Here is a 19,283-nt window from a genome sequence, read left to right as displayed (position 1 = left end):
TTGTCACTTCCACAGCACTAGGCATCCCAAAGGAAAAAAAAAAAAAAAACAAAACAAAAAAAAAACCAACAATGGTCCTGCCTGTACTAATCACTCCCCTCAAACCTTTTTTTGAACTTGGGGTGTCTGACACATCACAGGCATTCCCCATTCCCGCACAGGTAAAGTCATTGTTGAGCGCACACATCGCACCTTGAAAACACTGCTAAATAAACCAAAAGGGGGAGACATCCAGGAAACACCACAGAACAGGTTGGGAAAGGCACTTTACGTAATGAATCACCTATCATTACCCTTTCCTCACAAAGAGGTACCGCCCATAGTAAAGCATTACCAAAATATGAATTCCACACTGTCACGGGTGCCCCAATCAGAGCAGGCCTTAGTAATGGTAAAAAGAAAAAAAATACAGGTCTTTGGGAGGGACCCCAGCCTCTAATAAGTTGGGGTTGAGGGTATGCTTGTGTCTCCACAGGTCACGGACCAAGATGGGTACCAGCAAGGGGAGTAAGGCCATGGTTGGCCTCCTCCTCACAATCACCTCTGTCATCGGTTATTGCCAGCCCTGGGTTTCCATCCAACCAGGCTGCAACATCTGGGTCACTGATGGGACAAGAAGTGATGTGCCTGTCCCTGGCTAGTGCTAACGACCCGTTTATGACATGTCTGGTGGGGAACCCAGAAGATAACAAAAACTGGACTGTCTACTTACAGTGAGTGCCCCCAGAGCCACAGGAATTAGATATCCTGGGAAGTGTAACAGCAGCAGCATGTGTAAGGTTCAATTACATGGGCAAAAAGCAAACCATGAAACAAATCATCAATGCCACACTTACTCCTTACTGCAATGCATCTCTTTGGGGTAATTATACAAAACTATAATAGCATCATTCTTTGCACCAGGAGCTGCTCTGTTCAGCTGTGGGATCAGCTGTGGAGTGGACACCCCTAGGTGCACCCCAAGCATTTTCCTCGGAGGGGTCTCCACTCTCAGCCACTCACCGCAGGGGTAGACAAGGACCTCCTGAAGCCACAGACAAATTATTTTAAGTGATATTTTCTTGTGGTATGAATGAGAAGTACAAAACTTGGTTGAAATTTCCTTGGTTGAAAATAAAAAAGGGGGAATTGTGGGAAAGGCATTCGCAGGTGGCTTTGCGCTGTTTCACATGTCCCTGAATTAGAGATAATGAGGAAATAAGCGGTAGAAGCAAAACCTTGAGCAAGGTCAAGGTAAATTAACTTGGCTGCAGCGTTAAGGATGAGCTTTAGGCAGGGGCCAGTTGCTGGCTGGCTCGAGGCGTGTGTCTGAGGGTCTCTAATGACAGGTTTGGGCACGTGGACAGCACGTGGGACTACAGGTAATGTATATGTAGTGGTGAAAAATGGTAATAAAGGCCTTCTGTTCAAGAGCCTTCCGTGTCTTTCATCCCTTCATACTTCCACACCTTATCTGATAAAAACCACTCAATATGATAGTGAGCTATTTAGGTTTCTATGTTCCCTTTTTCAAAGATGCCATGATACTTTGCACTGTCTTGGCTTCCACCTGGGTACCTCAGCATTGTTCATAAGCCCTAAGGAGGGTTGTTCTGAATTATCTCTGTGAGGTGAGTGATGGAAGCATGCAAAAACTGGCAAAAAGAGATGAAACGGATTTGTCAGAGCTGCAGTCAGTGATGCTGGATTACAGAGGGAACAAATAACACTGCTTGCACCTTGGCCTGCATACGCATCTTTATGTTATGTATGTTCAGAAATTAAAATACAAGTAAAAAAAGAAAGGGGAAAATCCTGGCTGCCTTCACGGCACACATCAGGTTTGACTCCTCTGCTTTTCCTGAAGTGCTCTGCATCTGAGCGCTGAGATGTTCTGATACCTGCTGAATGAAAGATGACTAATAGAGATGGGAAGTGGTTTTCCTCTTTGCAGGTTTTTTGTTTGTTTGTTTGTTTTGTTCGTATCTTTCTGCCTCAAATGGCGGAGAAAGGCTTTGAAGAAAACATGTTTGTCACAGGTTTGAGCATATTTCCACTGCTAAGCTGAGAAAGCTTTGAGCCTTTGTTTGTTTGTTTCTGGAGGGAACTCTCCTGGTGAAACCAGACTTCTCAGCCCTGATGTAGCTGATGCAGAGAGCAAGCAGGCCCAAAAAAGTCCTATAAATAGAACAGCCACAGGTTTACTTCTTCTGCTACGGACAGCCAGGCAAAAATAAAGTCACACCTTGAAGAAAACACCACAACACCAGGCTTCTGCAGCTCTCTGTCAAGGTTCCCACGTGAGGCGAGAAAAACAGGGTTGGGCACTAGCAGGCTGGGCTCCTGTGGGCTTCTACATGCTGTCAGAGGATGGGTGGGACACGGTGCTCATCTAGACTGCTGCCATAAAAATTCACGAAGATTTGTCTGCCTGTACCCAAAACTTGTGGTTACGAGCTAGTGCAGTTAAAGCAGCACAAAACCATGCGAGTGAAATCTCAGTGGAAGTCTGGTTACATGGGTTTGTGTATCTGTGTATCAGCTATGTACCTTCCTCCCATCACGGCGGGCTGAATTCATATAAGCCCTGTTTAGATCAGATTTGGTCTAAACACAAGTTTAGACACAGGTTTCTCTAAAGCCTGCTTTGAGGCTGACTGGAAGACGAAGTGCCTTGCCCATCTGAAGCTGAGTCAAATGGCCTTGTGGTGGGTCTCTTGCCAGCCCAAAACTGCAGGGTTGGGGAGCACAGGACGCTTCAGTCCTTGCTGGCAAGAACCGAGGATTGGAGAGGGCTGGAAAGTAAAAGCTGTGCTCAGCAGGTCCCTGTTTCAAAGCTGACAGCTCAGGTGAGAACCACCTGCCTTCTGAAACGCCCTTTGGTGTAAAACCACATCCACAGGCTGGCTCCCAAACTCACTGCGCTTCCCCTCCTCAGCTTTGTCTCAGCCACCCCAAGAGCCCTCTGCTCCCATCGAACCGAGTCAGTGAGCCCCACCAGGGATGGGAGGATGAAATATGGCCAGAAAGAAAGATCCCAGCAGCATTTCACTCAGTGCTTCGTGGTCACTGGATCTGCACCCGTGTGGCCAAATTTGACCCTCTGGGTTGCGCTCAGCTGCGAGGGAAAAGCAGGAGGGGAGGGGACATCCACGGCAGTGAGCTGTGGTCCTGCTGTGGAACTGAAGCCATCACGGTGATCAAAAATATATATTCTTAATTTTACTTGTGCAGAAGGAAAAACAGGTAGTGGGGTGGGTGGGGACAATCCAGGCCTTAACTCATCTTCCTCTTCCTGCTGCTTCCCTTCCAGGCTTGGCCCGGACCCTTCCCTTCACACAAGATGTTTTGTAACCTCTGCCCGTGTTGCACTGCGGGCAGCAACACGAACAGTCCCGTGATGACAATTGGGGTCCGATGCGTGATGGTGAATGTTCAGGATGTTTCTTCAGAGTGGGTTTTGGCGTCAGGACCTCAGGCCAGATGCAAAGACATCTTTAATCAATCTGTTCTTGAGATGCTTTGTCTTTTTTTTTTTTTTTTTTTTTTTTTTTTTATTGGAGAAAGAGCGGGGCAATGAAGAAACTGTGGGGCAATGGGAGGAAGCACGCGTGCCTTGGCAGATGTCTCCTCTTTTCCAGAGGGATGTGGAGTGGCAGCCCCAGGGTGTGCAAGGAGGTGCTGAAGAGAGGTGGTAATGGAGCACGGGGTGTGTGGGCGGCCAGCCACCAGCTCTGCAGGGCCGGAGGGGCGCACAGCTGCGGTGCCAAAAGTGGAAACCAAGGCATGTATTCAAATAGGCCTCGCGCAAAGGGGAACAGGATGCTCAGAGGCCAGATTCGGCTCTCAGTTCGCAGCAGGTTATGCTAAGTGTTTGCTAGGGGCAGAAGATTATCTCCGTGTTCGTCTGGTGGTGCTGGCAGCAGGGCTTGGTTAACCTCAGGTTGGTGCAGCGAGAGAGACAGGCGAGAGAGAAGGCAACAAAAGAAAGCTGAGCTCAAGCATGGCCATCAGCTGAAGGCCACGCAAGGTGTTTAATCCTACGCTCCTGGTGCTGCACCACCCATCCTGCCCTGTCCTGGTGGTTCGTGGCATCTCTCCCTGTGCCTTGATCTTCACTCTTTACCCAGCTTCATTGCTCACCTCAGCTCTTCACCTGTCTTTTGTGGTAGGAGACCTCTCTTGCTGCAGAAAAAGAGGTGGCACATCTCAGCTGTGTTTCATCACGGCTGGTGAAGTGAGGGCAGGTTTGGCTGGATATTGGTTTGTCCTCCCAAACCAGGATTGCTGCTCGGAGGGACATCCCTCCTTGAGCCCTGCCAGAGGCAGCTTTGTGCATGCCACGCTGGGCAGGACCTGCAGGAGGATGGATGTCCACACACCCCCATACGTCCCATACTGCTCTCAGACAGCTTGGGTGCAAACACGGGAGGTTTGGGTTTCCTGCAACCATGAAGTCCTCACTGGGCACTGTGGCTACCTTGGAGGCTCATTCAAAGTGGAGGTTTCTATGATTTGCAAAGAAGATTTGCTGCAGAAGCAAGAGAAGCTGTGGTTTTCCTGTTGGTTGCTTTTCACATCATGACAGGTTTTCTTTTCCTGGGCACTGTGTACCCAAAAGAGAAGAGGGAGGCTGAGCAGCAGCAGGATGAGACCAGCACCCAGGGCTGGCTGTAGCGTTGAAGGAAATAATAGTGTTGCAACATGTAGGAGCAGCGCAGCCAGGCTTAGCCCAAAACTCAGGAGGAGTTAATTTTTTTAACACAAAACTCACTCACACCCTTGTGGCCATGTGCCCACAGATGTCAGATATTTGTCCAAGGAGTGCCCAGCATGTGAACACCAATACATCTGTGTCCGGGTGTGTTAGGGACATCTGTGCCCGGGTTTGTTAGGACTCCTGTCAGTGACTGGGGTCTGGATAACTCACTGTCTGGGTGCCACCAGCACACGCTGTCTGCATTCCTCCTCCTGCTGCTCTTCCTGGGCTGCCCAGATGCCCCTTGGGTGGGACCAAGACTTAAATGAGCATTTCCCCTTCTGGAGGGTGTCCTGGCCATTGGAGGAGACTCTGGTGGGGGCCTCTCCATGGGGACACCTCCAGCAGACCCCAGGGGACTCAGGGGGAAGATGCTCCCTGCTCCAGCACTGCTCCAGCGCAGAGCTTTTCATCTGATTTCACGGCTTGCTGTAAAATCCGCAGGCAACGCCAGGACCCCACCTCAGGAGAAGCCAGCTGGCAGCTGCAGCCATCGGGGAGACCGCAGCCTTCATGTGTGGAAAGGCACGGTCCAGAAAACTGGGCTCTGTGTGTAGCTGAGCCCTCGGGAAGGGGGGAGGCCCAAAACGCTGTCTCTGTGCCAGGCTCCGCTCCTGCTGCCCACACGGCCCCCGTGGCCAGCAGCTGCTGGCCCTGCCGAAAGCTGCTCCGGCTGCCCGCTGCATCCACACAGCTCCTGCACCACGAGGAGGAGGAGAAGGAGGAGGCTGAAGCAGAGCTGACGGGGAGGTAGGTGCTGTCCGGAGGTATAGATGTGTGTGGGAATTCATTTTGCCAACCTAGCGCTGGGGACAATCTGCCCAAAGCCTCCCAGTAGCCCTCTCGTTTTCCTTTTTGCATCCCCCTTGCATATTCTGTACCCTGCGAGCCCAAATTTCTGCCCCACACCTCCTCCTCCTGCAGCTGTGCCAGCACCTGCTTGCAAACTTGGGTCACTCCAGTGTCCCCGAGGCTTCTGGTGGCATCTGCCAGCTCCCTAGGGCTTGCCACCTCCTGCAAGCTGCCCCCCAGTGCCTGTGCCTGAGCTGAGGGAGGATCTGAAGCCCAGGTACGCGAGTGAGGGAGCAGAGGATGTGCTCAGCTCAGGCGCTGTGTGTTCACGCTTTGATGCTGGCCAAAGAATTCACCCTTTTGCACGTAGCCAGATCTCCAAAAATGAGTCAAGTGAAACAGGAGACCTCTGTTTAACCCCTCGGCTGACATTTATGAGAGCATGATTTTCTCTCCGTGCATGGGACTTCCCTCCCCAGCAGGTGAGCCCCCTCCTTCCACTGCACCTTGCATCTGCAGTGGCCACAGTCCAGGAGGGTGATTTTGGGGCACCTTGTGCTGGCACAACCACCCGTGCTGCCAAGTGAACGAACACTTTGCTGGCTCTGCTGGGAACTCTTCCTTTCCTTTTGCTTTTTAAATATATATATATTTTAATTTTATTTATGTATTTATTTATTTTTATGTAAGATTTATTCTCAGCCAGAGCAGGCAGAACTTCCTGCTGTGCCCCTTGTTGTGCATGCTCTGGGAAAGCACAGCCAGACTGAAACAGGAGTGTGCTCACTGTAGTTGTGGCTACTTTTGCTAGACAGACCTGTCTGAGTCCTTTCCAGACTCCTCAGTTTGCTCCTGAGTCTTCTTGTTGGTTGCATGTGTGCCCTAAAGCCTGCATGAAATTATTTCCGAAAGAATCTCTCAGAGCACCCTTGGGATCAGGAGTCTGATGGAGGGATAAAAAATGCCACTTTTGACATGGTCCCGTAACACCTGAAGTATGATTTTGTTGCCCTCTGCCATGCTCATGCCATAGTTTGGGACCATTGACCTGAGATATACCAAAAAACAGTTTTGTATAAAAAGCATCTCTGGCTTGTGAGTGACTCCCAGATGCAGACAGGGCTGAATTTTTAACAGGGTGAGTAATGCAATTGCCATTTGCTGTCACAGATAGCTAGAGAGGCTCGAGACAAATTAATTACTTCTCTATGCAATCTTCATCCTTTTGTGCAATGGGAGAGTAAAAGGTGTGCTTCAGACAAAGCTTAAGACTGAGAAGTCAAAGGAAATCATGTCAGGAGCACACTCATATTGTTGAACTGCATGCATTGCTGGGAAGCACATTAAATGTCAACCTCCTGTGGTATATGTGGTCAATTGTCTGATGGCTTATCAGAATACCCATTCATATTTCAAAAGAAAAAAGAAAACCCCAAAACATTGTGCATTTTTTTTTTTCATCGTATAATCATGGCATAATCTCACTTTGCTGTCCTGAACTGTAGATCTGTTTTACTGCATTTCAATGGAGAATTGCTGGTGTAATTTTCTCTTTTGAATTTTCCAAAACCGGAGACTTAGGGAAATAAAGTGAGATACAGCAGGGATAAATGGGGGTTCTTCTGCTCTGTCTTTGGAGCCCATTTCTGATAAGAGCCCTAAGCATTCAGAAAGACAAACTCTCTTTGCCTCAGCTTATGACAACCACTGTTGGCTAAGTGAGGTGAGAGGCTTTCCCGGCGCTGCCTGCCACCACCTGCACTCTGGGCCCTTCTTCAAGAAAAGCTCACACTGGGAAGGTTTTTTGAGTTTGGCATCATTGGCCTTGCACATATTTGGTAGAATAAAGATGAAACAGGCAGAACAGCACTTTGGGTAAATGAAGGACAGGCTTCATTTCCAAGGCAATCTTTTTCATCATCAACATTCAATGTTTGACACAAATCTGAGAACTTCCTTTTTCTTCAAAGATTGCTTAAAGCGTTGTGTCTCAACTCAGTTTCCAGATTTCTCAGATGTCCTTCGCTGTCCTCAAGAAATGTGGACATCTTACTATAACCCCTGTCTTTTGCTGGTTGTGTTGGAGAAGTTGGTCTTGTGTTTGGTCTTGCTCGGAAAGACACGTTCACACCTAGTGACTGCAAAATGTGAACTAAGCTTTTAACTTTTTACTCTGCTGCCTATAAACCTGTAAGAGGGGAGGTATGAAATTGTAATGGTTCTTGGAATTATTGGAGTGTATCAGAAAAGAGTCAGACAGCAAAAAAAATCTGGGTGTCGTAAAAAGAAATATAGATTTTACCTATGCAGTGGCAAAAAAAAAAAAAAATTATCTGTTTTGTCCCACTCATTCAAAACCCAGTAGAAACCCTCTTGTGCTTTGGGCAAACTAAGAAAACAGGAAGCTGCAGTTTGGCAGCGAGAAGGAAACCTGCCCCAATCATCTACGTACTGGAAAGACACCCCTCATCCTCCTCAACCCAACTTCTTGTTGGTCTCACCTTCCTTCTTGCTCAAAATGCGTCTGGTTAATATTCACCCCTTCCAGGAATAACAGAAGGCTTGAAGGCATGCAAGATCAGGAGCGGGTTTAATGATGGTGAGCACTGGTCCCTGCAGGCTGTGTTCCTGCTGTGGCCATCCCGCTCCCCAGCAAGCTCTGGAGCAGTGTGGATGGTGGGGGAGGATGGTTTGGGCAGCAGATCCCTGGTGGTCTTCTGATGTTGAAAATAAATTCCCAAGAGCCTGCTCCTGTGGGCAGCAGCTGTGCCCCAATACCCTTGACCAGAAAGCTTTGGAAGTCCCTTCTGATGCCAGTACAAAGTCTGATTGTAGCACAAATGCATGCAAGTGTCTTTATTCTGCAAAGTCAAACCCTTCTAGCTTTACTACCACTGTTTTTAACTCAGCTGCAGGCTTATTCCAGTGCAACTGCCATGTCCTTGGTGCCTGGTGCTCCGTCTCACCACCACCCTCTGAGCAGGCTGAGCTAACCATGAGGTTTTCAAAACACTTTTTGTATCTTGCACATTTCCTGCAAGAGGTGGCAGAAAATGTGTTTCCTGAGATGAAGTAAGCAAAAAAAGAATAGCTACAAAAACCAGACCAAAAGAACCTAAAAAAAAAAAAAAAAAAAAAAAAAAAAAAAAAAAAAGACAAGAAAAAGTATAAAGCTGCTCAGTAGCTTCCTGTTTATCAGCAGCTCAGATACAGATTTATCTGTGACATTACTGAGCCCTCATCACACCTTCCCGTGGGCAGCAGCCCGAGCAAAGCCTCTCATCTCGTCCCCGGGGAGGGCAGGGGGAGATCAGAGAGATGGAACCACACCGTGCGTGCCCCTCCTTGGACATGGGAGCCTCTTGGGGCAACCCCTGCTGGTGCCTAGTCACCTTCACAGTAAAGAAGCGTTTCCTGATGTTCATATCCAACCTTCTCTGCTTCAACTTGTGCCTGTTGCCTCTTGTCTTGTCACTGGGCACTACTGACAAGGGTCTGGCTCCATTCTCTTTGCTCCTGCCCTTCAGGGATTTCAGTACACTGTTGAGATCCCCCTGAACCTTCTCTCTTCCAGGATGAAGAGTCGCAGCTCTTTTTTTTTTTGGCCAGGTTACCTTGCTAGGTCATATCCAACTTGGTATCTACCAGGACCCTCACGTCCTTTTCTGCCAAGCTGCTTTCAAGCTGGGTGGCCCCAGCATGGACAGGTACATGGGATTGTTCCTTCTCATGTGCAGGACTTGGCACTTCTCCTTTTTGAACCTTGTGAGATTCCTGTCAGCCTATTCCCCAGCCTGTCCAGGTCCCTCTGGATGGCAGCATGACCGTCTAGTGTTATCAGCCACTTCTTCTGGCTTTGTATCACCAGAAAACTTGCTGAAGGTGCACCCTGATCCATCATCCAGACCACTGAGGAAGATCCTTAACAAGATTGGACCCAGTATGAACCCCTGGGGTACTCTCTTCCCCTGCAGGAGTCAACATGTCCATTAATGCTCCGGATGAAGGACCACTGCAGGTTTTCATCATTTTATTTCTGCATGCCGCCACCTTAGGAGGGGGTGCAAAGACACAGAGGGACAGGATGGCCACTTGAAGTAACCCTGATGAATTAAAAAGCCTGTGAGCAATGGGCTGCACTTCAGTGAAGAGAAACAAGGCAAGCCCAGTTCTGCATTAGGGCAGGTTCAGCCAAGGCCACAGGATGAAGAAGGCAGCAGTTCTGGAGAAAAGGACTCAGGGCTGGCATCCAGCAAAGGAAGCATGAATCAGCAGTGCTACGTGATTGCAGAAGTTGACAGCTTCCCTAGGGAGGGGGCTCCTCCACTCTGCTTCACTGGGGTCAGTCTTCAGCTGGGGCTCTGTGTCAGGTTTCGGGCACCGTGATGGAAAAAGATTACGGACAGCCAGGCAGCTGCCAGAAGAGAACAGTGGCTACGATTAACGATTTAGAAAGCATGACCTAAAAGGAAAAAAAAAAAAAAGATGGAATATGAGCTATTTAGATTAAAAAAGAACAAGACCTTCGAATATTGTAAAGCAGCTGGAAGAAAGCAGCAACTGATCTTCCAGAGAAAGGACAAGTAACTGACTTAAATCACACCAAGGGGGTTTTGGATTGTAGGAGCAGGCTGAGAGACTGTGTGGCAGGACAGACAGTGGGACATGGCTCTGCCTTCCAGCCAGGGACTGGTCTCAGACTTCTGCCATCTCTTTAACTCATCCTTGCTTGCATCCTTCTCAGTTCTCCACCCTGAGGCAAAGCAGAGGGTGCAGAAGTGAGAGGTGCCCATGTGCTGGCATTCCAAAGGTGCAGGACAGCAAGGGATTAAAAACCTGAGTGAGAAAAACAAACAAACAAACAAACAAAACAAAACAAAACAAAACAACAACAACAAAAAAAAAAAAAACACAAAACAAAACAAACAGGGTGAGAAAGGAGCATCAGCCAAGCGATGAGCAGAGAAGGGGCTTGTTCTTGAGACCCCCTGTGCAAGTGATGCATTTGTTTGCTTCTTTTGGTCCTGCAGTGCTCCTGGTGCAAAACATGAGCGAGAAAATCCCACTCCCTGCTCGGATTATTATGAATGAGCTGCTTGTCCTGGAAATTTTGCAACACGCTAATTTCTGCTCTGGTGAAACAGAGCAATTGTGCAAGGCTGCAGCTGTCAATGCTGGAATCTGTGTGGCTTTGGTGCCAGCAGAGGAAGGCAGATTGTGGAGCAGAGGGAGGTGGTCCAGACCCCACAGAGCACCTCCAGCTGCTTCTCCTGAACAAACTCAGTAACAGTTTTTGGAGGACTCCCCAGCTTCCAGCTTCTTTGTCTGCACCGAGCATCTGCTTCAGGAGAGGTGGGCAGAACAATGCCAAATACACCCTTCTATGAGTCGGAAACCATAAACACTTTTTTACCGTAATATGAGTCAATATTTTTGCTGACCAAGCTGAAAAAAATAATCAAATTCTATCTTCTATCAGCAAAACCAATGCATCTTAGTTCTACCGGAAATTTTTTTGAAGTTTTAGTGCCTGTGTGCTTTTGAGGAAGAAGATTTGGAAGAAGAGGTTATTTATGTATATTAAAAAACCACTGTATTTGAAAGTGGCACATTCAGAAAATGAAAAGTTGCAACATTTTAGCCGCAACTTGTCAACATAAAATATTGTGACAGTTCTTCATAATTTTTTCTCTATTTTGGAGGCAGAAATCCCCCCAGAACAACTTGGCACTCTCAGGGGCATTTTAGCCAACCTAAATATACCTTCTTGCTGACAACAACAACAAAAAAAAACTAATTCCAAAAAACCTCTTCCACCTTAGCACACACAGATATGAATATGCTCTCCCTATTTTAAGAACGAGAAAGAAGCCACTCTGCCATATGGCGTATTGACATGTGTCTGTACCTCCACAATGGCAATGGGCTGACTAAACAATTTTGTGATACCATAAAAGCTGGTCGAAGAAATTCTCTAAGACTCTGTTTTGAGTTTTAGAAAGCGGGCATTCTTTTCTTGCGGCGCTGGATGCACAGGGGATCTCTCCAGCTAGTGTGCGTGCCGAGTTGCTCAACTACCAAGGGTATATGCAGTCAAAACACATATATTCAGGAGGCTTCCAATGAATAATTAACATATTCATGTTGTTTTCTGGAATTCATTAAAATATGCAAATGTCCTTGATGCATTCTCATTTGTTTCTACTGGTGGTCTTCTGCAGTCTTCTGGCAGTCACTGATCGTCTTCCTCACTGTGTCCATTGGCTGAACCCAATTCTTGAGCATGCTCAGGCCATCTCTTTCTTTCTTATCTTACTGTTTCAACATGCATACTGAGTTTAGTCGGTTACACATCCAAGGATATATGCATAGCATGAGTTCCTCACCTAATCTTCTGACACATCGTCCAGACCTGGGTCCTCTTGCCCTCACTTTGAGATACAATTCTGTATTTTCTTACAGATGAAACTGGCTAAGTAAAACAAACCTTCTAAACTTCCTTCATCGTAACTAAACATAGTAAAAGTTAGACATACCTGCTAATAAAGCATTTCAAATTTTGCTCCATTGCTCTATCAAAAGGAGGACGGAGGAAACCGTATGTCCTTTTGGTTCAGTATCAGCAGTCCCAGTTTTGTTCCCTCTTTTGCTCTATCACGTTTTCAACTCCTCTTTTGATACATCAGAGAAAGCCCTTGGCCACATTACAAGCTGTAAAGCGAGAGCAGATTTAAGAGGGAAAGGCCTCATTTTGACTAAGAAGCTGCTCTTGTTTTGCTGTTGAGCAAAGGCAGAGGAAACTGCTCTTCTCGGGTACGAGCGCCCAGCGTTGTGACGGGTGGAAGCAGAGCACCACGTTGAGACCAACCTGCCCCTCACCTTCCAGCCAGCTGCTGCCATAGCGAGCAGGTCCATGAAATACTTCAGACATTTTATTTTCTTGGGAAATATATCACCAGGCAGCATGCATGGCTTTTCCCACCTTTTCTTATCTGCAGTCACACCAACACCGAGCACGTGTGGTGGGAAGGGGCCTGCCACCAGCCCCGCCAAAGGGCCGGACCCACACCACACCTCCCAGCCCTCACCCCTCAGGCCATAGCACAGTTTTGCCGGTGGCATCTTCTGTCACAACCACAGTTTCCTCTCTGTGTTCGAGCTCAAGTAATCTAAATCATCTGTAGGAGGAAGGAGAGGTTTCCACAAGAGCAGGCATAGCAGCTTTGCAGACATTAAGCTGGCCATTGCCCCAAGGCCGAGGAGCTGCTGTGGTGCCACGGGTGAAGTAAACCTTCTGGGACTGCTGTCAGGGGCTGGACACGTGTGAATCTGGTCATTTGCAGGAGCTGAGGACTTGGCCATGTTGTTTGTTTCATGGCAAGATGCATTTTGGTTGTGGCATTTTTCCTTTTAAAGCAGGACTGTGGCGGAGCCTCTCGGCCTGCGGGACTGTGAGTGGTTTGGAGTGTGGGCCTCCACGTCACTGTCATGTGGTGGTGACTTTTGGGCTGACCAAATTCTTTGATAGGCAAAGTGCTGCATGTTTTTTTTTTTTTTTTCCACTCTGAAGGGAGAATGAGAGAAGATAAAGCAGCAGAAACCATAACTTCACCAAGGGTGTGTTACACACACACCAGCACTGTTGCAGTGGCAACAGCAGCAGGTGGCAGCTAAGGGGAAGCATGACCTGCCTGTCACCGAGCCCTGGGGTGTGAGCTTCCCCAGCCCCCATGTTGAAAACTTGATCCCCACCACCCATGCAGGAGAGGACAAGCTGGGAGGCTCATCCCACAGTGATATTTTCTGTGCGTTTTTAGCCTGGCTGTTAGCTGAGGAGCCAGTGCACAGCCAGGAGCCAGGACCCGCACTGGTGAACACGCTGGTAGTTATTTATCTGCACTGCCTTCTAGCCCAGCTGTGCTGTCTGCCCTTGCTCCTCCCAGGTGGTGTGTTCCCCTGGATGCCTCTGGTTCCTCCCTGTCCCCCAAAGCAGGCATCTGCCATTGGTTTCCATCATTATTGTTATCGTCCTTTGTGCCACAGTCCCCAAAAGCCACCCCTCTGCTAGAGGCTGCCACTTCGCACCCACCTGTGGGGATAACAACCTTCCAAACCCACATTTGTTGTTTTCTAAACTCATCTTTGTTCCCTTCCTTTTGCTGCCTTGGAGAAATCAGACATTGTGTCACATCTGATAAATCTTCTTTCTTTGTTGAGACAAGCCTGAAGGGCCAGCTGTGGGTCAGGAATATCACCCAGCCAGAAGCAGCACAGGTACACAAACCTTTTTGAAAGCCAGGCAGAAATGTGAATATCATTTGAAACACAGCAAGGCTCTCTGGTCTGCCAGAAGACTTCCTCCCACCACTCCAGTCACCAGCCCCCTCCACCCATCATTTATCCTTTTACACTCTAGTTGAAGATTTTTCCCTTGTCTTCAAGGTCCTGAATGTTCCCCTCTGCACCATGCGTGCAGCATCTCCTCTGATGTTTCCCTGCTGTCCCACCACATTTTGTATGGCCACCTAGAATCAAGACCAGAGGAAATACAGCACTGAAAGATTTCCATATTAAAAATACACAACTTGAATGAACTGAAATCTTTTTGCAAAATCTTAACACATTCAAGAGAAAATACCTCAAGAAAAATTACGGTAGTCTTTCTTGTTCTAGGAAATGTATAAATGTTTTTAAATGCAGGCATGTCTTTAACAGAGGCTTTAATTCTTTTATTGGCTTCATGTCAAATCACCATTTATTTTTTTTATGTGTTAATAACTTATCATCCAAACGAATGCAAAAAGCATTCAATGGAAGAAGTGGCACCTTTAGCTGGCTGATGTTTTGATCATAAGAAGTAGTGAAAATTGACTTTAGTGATCTTTAAAACCACAAAAGAAAATGTAACAGAGATACATTGTGTTGTATCATTGCCTGTAACGGTGGGACATACTACTGACATATTATTAATCACATAATTAAAATATAAAGAATATAGAGAAGAAAATAAAATCAAGTTCTACTACAACAACATCGCAGAAATTAAGTCTGCAACAAATGAATATATAAATAGATAGGAGGTGTTGCTGACTCTTAAGCAATAAGACAAGCTGGGTGCTTGGAGGCAGAGTGATGCTGTGGTGGTTTGCAGCACTGTGAGCATCCCATGGGACTGTCCCGTTCTTTCTGACTGTGCTACTGACTAATGCCAGGTCCTTCGCTAGACTGCTACTTTCATTTCCCAGCCCATTTTCTCACTTTTCATTCATCTGTCTGTGGAATTTAGCTGTGCTCTTCTTTGGGACTGCCTTTCACTATCCATTTACACAACAGCCCTCAGGCTGGAAAGCTACGTGGTGCTGGAGCTGCTATCTGCTACTGAAGAATGGGTTAATAACTTTAATGACTGACATGCTCTGGGTCTGCCACATGTTTGAGGCTCTTGGGTTCTCTGTGCTCCTGTAAGTCAGGGAAATGGTGCTTACCCATTGCTAAGATTAATGGATGAAAAGTATATAATTTGCCTGACTTATAAAACACTATCATTAATTTACAGCAATACATGAAACAACAACAACAAGAAAAGGTTTCAGGGGATTGTGTAAAATAAAAATTTTCAAGCCTGTTCTTGTTCTGCTATTTTCTCCTTGACCATATGTCCTGAATGCACTAAAGTATACTTTAAGGAACACCAAAGAAGCAAAGAAACTCTAAGATATCTCCACTTGAACACAAGCTGCGCAAAAATGATTGCAAAGATGTAGCTGTGAGTTCTCATTTTGCTCAGAGAGTTAGTACATTACTAATAGAAAAGGACTTAAGCAGGCTTCAGTATGCAGGTTGTTATCAGCTGAAAGAAAAGAAAAACTAAAATATGCTTCTTGGAAATCAAATATCAGCTTCTGTAAAATGCTGCAGAGCTGTCAAGTTTAATGGATCTATACAAATTTCTTCAGGTCTAGCACTACTTGTGTCTAGCATTACATGTTCTCTGATGGACGCACCTCAACTTTGATATTTTTCATTTAAATTAGAGGTGGCTGTGAGACAGGGGATTTTTGCAAACTTGCATGAAAAGGTAAGCACCTCTTATTGTGCTCGTACGGTCTTCAAAAAGAGCTGTAGTTGATTTTTGTTTCACAGAGTGTAATTTTAAGCCTTCTCATCTCTTTTCCTGTTTACTGCAGCTCCAAACCCTTCTCGGTGTCTCAAAACCTTATCTGTAACTGGCAGCTGCCCATCCAACACCTGCTATCACCAAAACCACCAGCGATGGACTAAACGTCCCGGGAACTCACAAGCCTAAGAGAGGACAAGGACACGGCAGAAGGGGACCAGGGGCGACTGAGAGCGTGAAGGCTTCTTGCTGCCCAGGATAGAAACTATAAACATTTAATCTGCTGCTGTTGAAAGTATCAGGTGAGCTGTGGTAAGCAGGGGAAGGGAGCCTGCGGTGGTTGTACCTCTCTTGATACCCAGTGGAAAGCTTCTTTTTTGGTTTGACCCTTTTGGCCAACTGATGCAGGGAGGGGAGAAAGTGGGAAGAGCTCTATCCTGGTCAAGAGAATCAAAGGCATTGGCCTTGTGAAGTCTGAAGTAGAGCATCACCAGGCTCTGTTCAGACAAGCGGAATCACTTCTGAATTCTGCCCAAATCGGACTTAATATATTTATATATCTGTACCTATATGTCTACAGATCTGTCTACATACCAGATGAACATACATGTAGCTATATATTTATATATCTCTACATTTGTATATCTCTATGTGACCGTATATATATGCATATATGTGTATATATATATATATATATATATATATACACTTATAACACGGAATTCATTACATTTTGATTATTTCTGACTTTTGCTTGTTGAACCTTTGGACTGCTCTTACTGGGTCCCTGACAGGCACCTGAGAAGCATAACCATTGCTGTGGTGGTCACAGTCACAGCTTGTCAGGGTTGCCCAAGAACAGGGATGAATAGCATTAACAATAAATATTTCTGATGAATGGCATAAACAGCCGTTATCTGGTGACTCAAAATCTCAACATTTATGTGTGAAATCCAAGCTGAAATTAATAATACAGATGATCTACCTTAAAGCTGAATATAGGAAAGAATTACACTGTCTAGGTAGATTGCAGCCCTGCCTTTCTGTGGTTTCTCATTATTCCTGAGCAAGGGGCTCTGCAGGGCTGGGTGCTGTATTTTGTAACAGGCTTCTCCGCAATGCATGTGCTGATTGACTTTGGTTGAAGCACGCCTGGTGCTCCCAAAAAGCTGAGGCAGGTCATTGAGGCACTAGGAGCAGAGCACAAGTACCAACTGCATCCCTCGCTGTGCCACACATGCAGATGCTCCTGTTTCCCTGCAGCACGTACGCTGCATTTAATGAATTAATCACTCTCATTGGTATTATTGCTGCTGTGTAACAACATTGATTACTCTATGTGATATTTCTCCACATCAGTCTGTTTGAAGCTCTTTTGAAGTATGACCTACCTGCATGCCAGCACAGCGTAGGTGAAATGCATAATAAACATGCAAATGTCCTAGCAGTGACAAGCCAAACTCATCTGAAACAGTGCCTTTTGAAAGAACTGTACTTCTTAAAATGTGAACGCTTTACTCTGCCAACCAGATCCTTTTTATGGTGGTCAGGAGTTGGCATCTGAAAAAAAAAAAACACAAACGGTGGGTAAAGCACTGACTCACTTTTGGAGAGCACGTAAGATGAATTTAAAGCTGTATTCATTGCAATTCTTCAGAAATGACAAAGCAAGGAACACCCTTTCACCCTCCCACCCTTTCACCCTCACAAATTGTTTTGGTGTTTTTTAAACTCAAAAACTGAAGTTGGCCAAAAGAGGCAGGAATGACAAACTGAAGAAGCCACCAGGGAGATCCCTGTCAGGACCCTTTACCTCTTGCTCTCTCCTGCACAGGAGTCCGAGATGAATCCCACAAGCCATTTCTTCGAAACAACAGAGTACGCCTACGGATACGATGAAAACACTGCTCCATGCAATGAAGGAAACAGCTTTCGCAGGTTTAAATCCCTCCTCCTGCCCATCCTTTACTGCCTCGTGTTTGTCTTCTGCCTTCTGGGAAACTCCTTGGTGCTTTGGGTTCTCCTGACCAGGAAGAAGCTGATGACGATGACTGATGTCTGCCTGCTGAACCTCGCGGCCTCTGATCTCCTCTTCGTTGTGCCTCTCCCTTTCCAAGCCCACTATGCTGCAGAGCAGTGGGTTTTTGGCAACGCTATGTGCAAGATAATGGCTGGCATTTATTACACAGGTTTTTACAGCAGTATTTTCTTTATAACCCTCATGAGCATAGACAGGTACATAGCAATTGTCCATGCCGTCTATGCCATGAAGATTCGGACGACCTCATGTGGCATAATTATCAGTTTAGTCCTGTGGCTGGTGGCTGGCTTGGCTTCTGTGCCCAACATCGTGTTCAACCAGCAGCTGGAAATCGAGCAGTCTATGCAGTGTGTCCCCACGTACCCCCCTGGCAGCAACACCTGGAAGGTTGCATCTCAGTTTGCAGCCAATATCTTGGGCCTCTTGATTCCCCTCAGCATCCTCATTTGCTGCTACGCCCAGATACTGAAAAACCTGCAAAAGTGCAAAAATCGGAACAAGATCAAGGCGATCAAGATGATTTTCATCATCGTCATTGTTTTCTTCCTCTTCTGGACCCCCTTCAACGTCGTGCTGTTCCTGGACACCCTGCAGAGCCTGCACATCATCAACGACTGCCAGGCCAGCAACCGGATCGCCCTGGCCCTGCAGCTGACAGAAACCATTTCCTTCATCCACTGCTGCCTCAACCCCGTGATCTACGCCTTTGCCGGGGTGATGTTCAAAGCCCACCTGAAAGGACTGCTTCAGTCCTGTGTCCGTGTCTTCTGGAGCCCCGCCAGGGGTCCTGGGGCCACTCAGTCATCTTCAGTGCCCAGCCAGCTCTCTGCCTGCTCTGACAGCGCAGGGATGCTCTGAGCCCACCCGAGATCCCTTTCTCCCAAGCACCGCACAGCCCCCGGGGCTGCACCACGTGTGCAGTGTCCCCACAGGGTGACCCATGTGCCTGTGCTGCCTTTTGGGATGTGCTGCCCGATACGGCACGATAAGCAGCAATGTGAGCTTTCAAAGAGCACCAGTGTGTTTGTAAAATGGTGATCCTACACGTTTGCCACGTGGTGATCTTTAATTAGATCACTTTTAATACGTTTCAGCAAACAGGATGCTTCCTCTCCTACTTGTTTTCTCCCTTGTTGAAAGCATTGCTCCTGCGTCACCCCCAGCTATGCTCTGCTTTGCAGAAGCTGCTCCCTGCATGAAGCCCTGAGTCCCTGGGGCAGTCCCAACTGGCCCTGAGTCCCAACTCCCTCTGGGAAGTGGAGAAGGGGACAGGTATGGGATGGATTCACATTGCAAAGAAGGGCCGGCGATGGTCCCCCCTTTGCCTCCACTCCCAGATGGAGAGGTCTTCTTGTGTGGGGGTCCATCAGGTTGCTGAGGGACGCTGCCACCCATAGCAGCCCTTGGTGGCCACGTCTTCAAGAACAGCAGAGCAGCACCTCCAGGTGCCCCCTGTATCTGCCACACAGAGAGGCACAAACACTTGCGTAAGGTCCATCGAAGCAGCCTCACCATCCGTGTCCCCTCAGGAGGCATGGACCATCCAACCCTGTGCCCCAGCATTTGCTGTTCAGTGTAAATATCACAAAATGGAA

At 47.2% G+C, this 19,283-nt stretch overlaps 1 protein-coding gene across 1 annotated transcript; it reads left to right on the top strand.

Annotated features, from left to right (window-relative positions):
- Positions 1-17,490: 17,490 nt before the first annotated feature.
- LOC311206584 (C-C chemokine receptor type 8-like) lies at positions 17,491-18,546 on the top strand (the record flags this gene model as incomplete). The annotated part of the gene is made up of 1 exon (XM_084282022.1): positions 17,491-18,546. The coding sequence occupies one exon, from the start codon at positions 17,491-17,493 to the stop codon at positions 18,544-18,546; it is 1,056 nt and encodes a 351-aa protein (XP_084138148.1).
- Positions 18,547-19,283: the final 737 nt, after the last annotated feature.

This window comes from Netta rufina, assembly GCF_964035555.1.
Source record: "Netta rufina genome assembly, chromosome: 2".
Classification (NCBI taxonomy): domain Eukaryota; kingdom Metazoa; phylum Chordata; class Aves; order Anseriformes; family Anatidae; genus Netta; species Netta rufina.
This window is presented reverse-complemented; position numbering and strand designations above follow the sequence as displayed.